The 1,122-nt window shown below is 53.2% G+C and overlaps 1 protein-coding gene across 1 annotated transcript in view; it reads left to right on the forward strand.

The window, feature by feature from the left end:
• The first annotated feature begins 76 nt into the window (after positions 1-76).
• The window catches only part of COQ5 (coenzyme Q5 homolog, methyltransferase (S. cerevisiae)), a 7,702-nt gene continuing 6,656 nt past the window's right edge, over positions 77-1,122 (forward strand). The window contains exon 1 of the mRNA XM_009888614.1: positions 77-223. Within this exon, the coding sequence (XP_009886916.1) occupies positions 77-223 (147 nt within the window). The remainder of the gene's footprint in view (positions 224-1,122) is intronic.

Here is a 1,122-nt window from a genome sequence, read left to right on the forward strand (position 1 = left end):
CGACCCCCCGGGCGCTCATTGGTCGGCATTCGGCGCTCTCGTAGCATTTTACTTCAGCAGTTTCTTTCAGACCGGCATGCCCCGCGCCCGTTTCCATAGCGACGGGCGGCTGTGGAGATGGAGGCTGAACCCCGCGGTCTGCGTGAGGGGAGGCCCCGGGTTCCTTAGAGCCTCCGCCGGGGCGGGCCCGGGGCATGGTGTGTCCGCAGCCCCCTGCTTGCGGGTATGGCTGGGTTGGTCGCCCTCAGGCGGTGCGCAGCCTCTGCTCGGCCTTTCCCTTTCTTTCCTCACGGCTGAGCTGCCTGAACGTGGCTGGCCGCTGGCGTCTGTACAGTGGCCTGTGACTACAGCGTGAGAGAGGCCCTCCCGGCCGCTTCTCTGGTAGGCAAACATCTCTCCCTATAGCTGAGGTAAACAAAAAAACCTACCCAAACTCAAACAACGTATGTGATGTTTTGCAAGGCACGATGCTGCAAAGAGCATAGAGGGGGGGAAAAAAAATCCAAATTTTAGGTTTTACTTAATTCTGCAGATAAAATATGAGAAAATAGTGGTAGGGTGTGATGATAGCACTAAGTCTCAACATGGAAGGGAGATCTTGGCAAGTGGGAGCAGCTGGTCCTGGGGGAATGCCTCAACTGCGATGTAATCTCTCATGAGAGAGGGTTAAGTAACTTCTTGTACCTACAAAGCTGATAGAATTTCTGGATGAATTCAAGTAGTGTGATAAGCGTGGCAGCTTTTGAAAAAAAAAAAAAAAAGAAGAAAAACTCCCTAATTTGTACTAATGCTTCTGACAGGAATCGGAGGTGACCCTTCACTCCTCCCCTCAGTTCGTCAGAACCCACAAACCCACCCTCTCTCCTGCTCCCCATGAGGACTGACTTTTGCCAGGAGACTGCAAAATTAAAAATCTGAAAGGGTTAGAAAAAGTTATTTGCAAAATTAGTCAAATACGCTGTGTTGCCTTTGGGTTAGTTTCCCCCCGCTCCATGTATCAACTCCAGGGACGGATTTCGCCCTGGTTGCAGCGGGACAGCCGTGGGATAAGTACCCCGAGTGGGATTCACGATTCGCTGCGTTTGTCGGGGCCGGAGCCGAGTACGGAGCCGCCCCTCGCCC

The sequence above is a fragment of the Charadrius vociferus genome, unplaced genomic scaffold (genome assembly GCF_000708025.1).
Source record: "Charadrius vociferus isolate BGI_N301 unplaced genomic scaffold, ASM70802v2 scaffold917, whole genome shotgun sequence".
NCBI classification, from domain to species: domain Eukaryota; kingdom Metazoa; phylum Chordata; class Aves; order Charadriiformes; family Charadriidae; genus Charadrius; species Charadrius vociferus.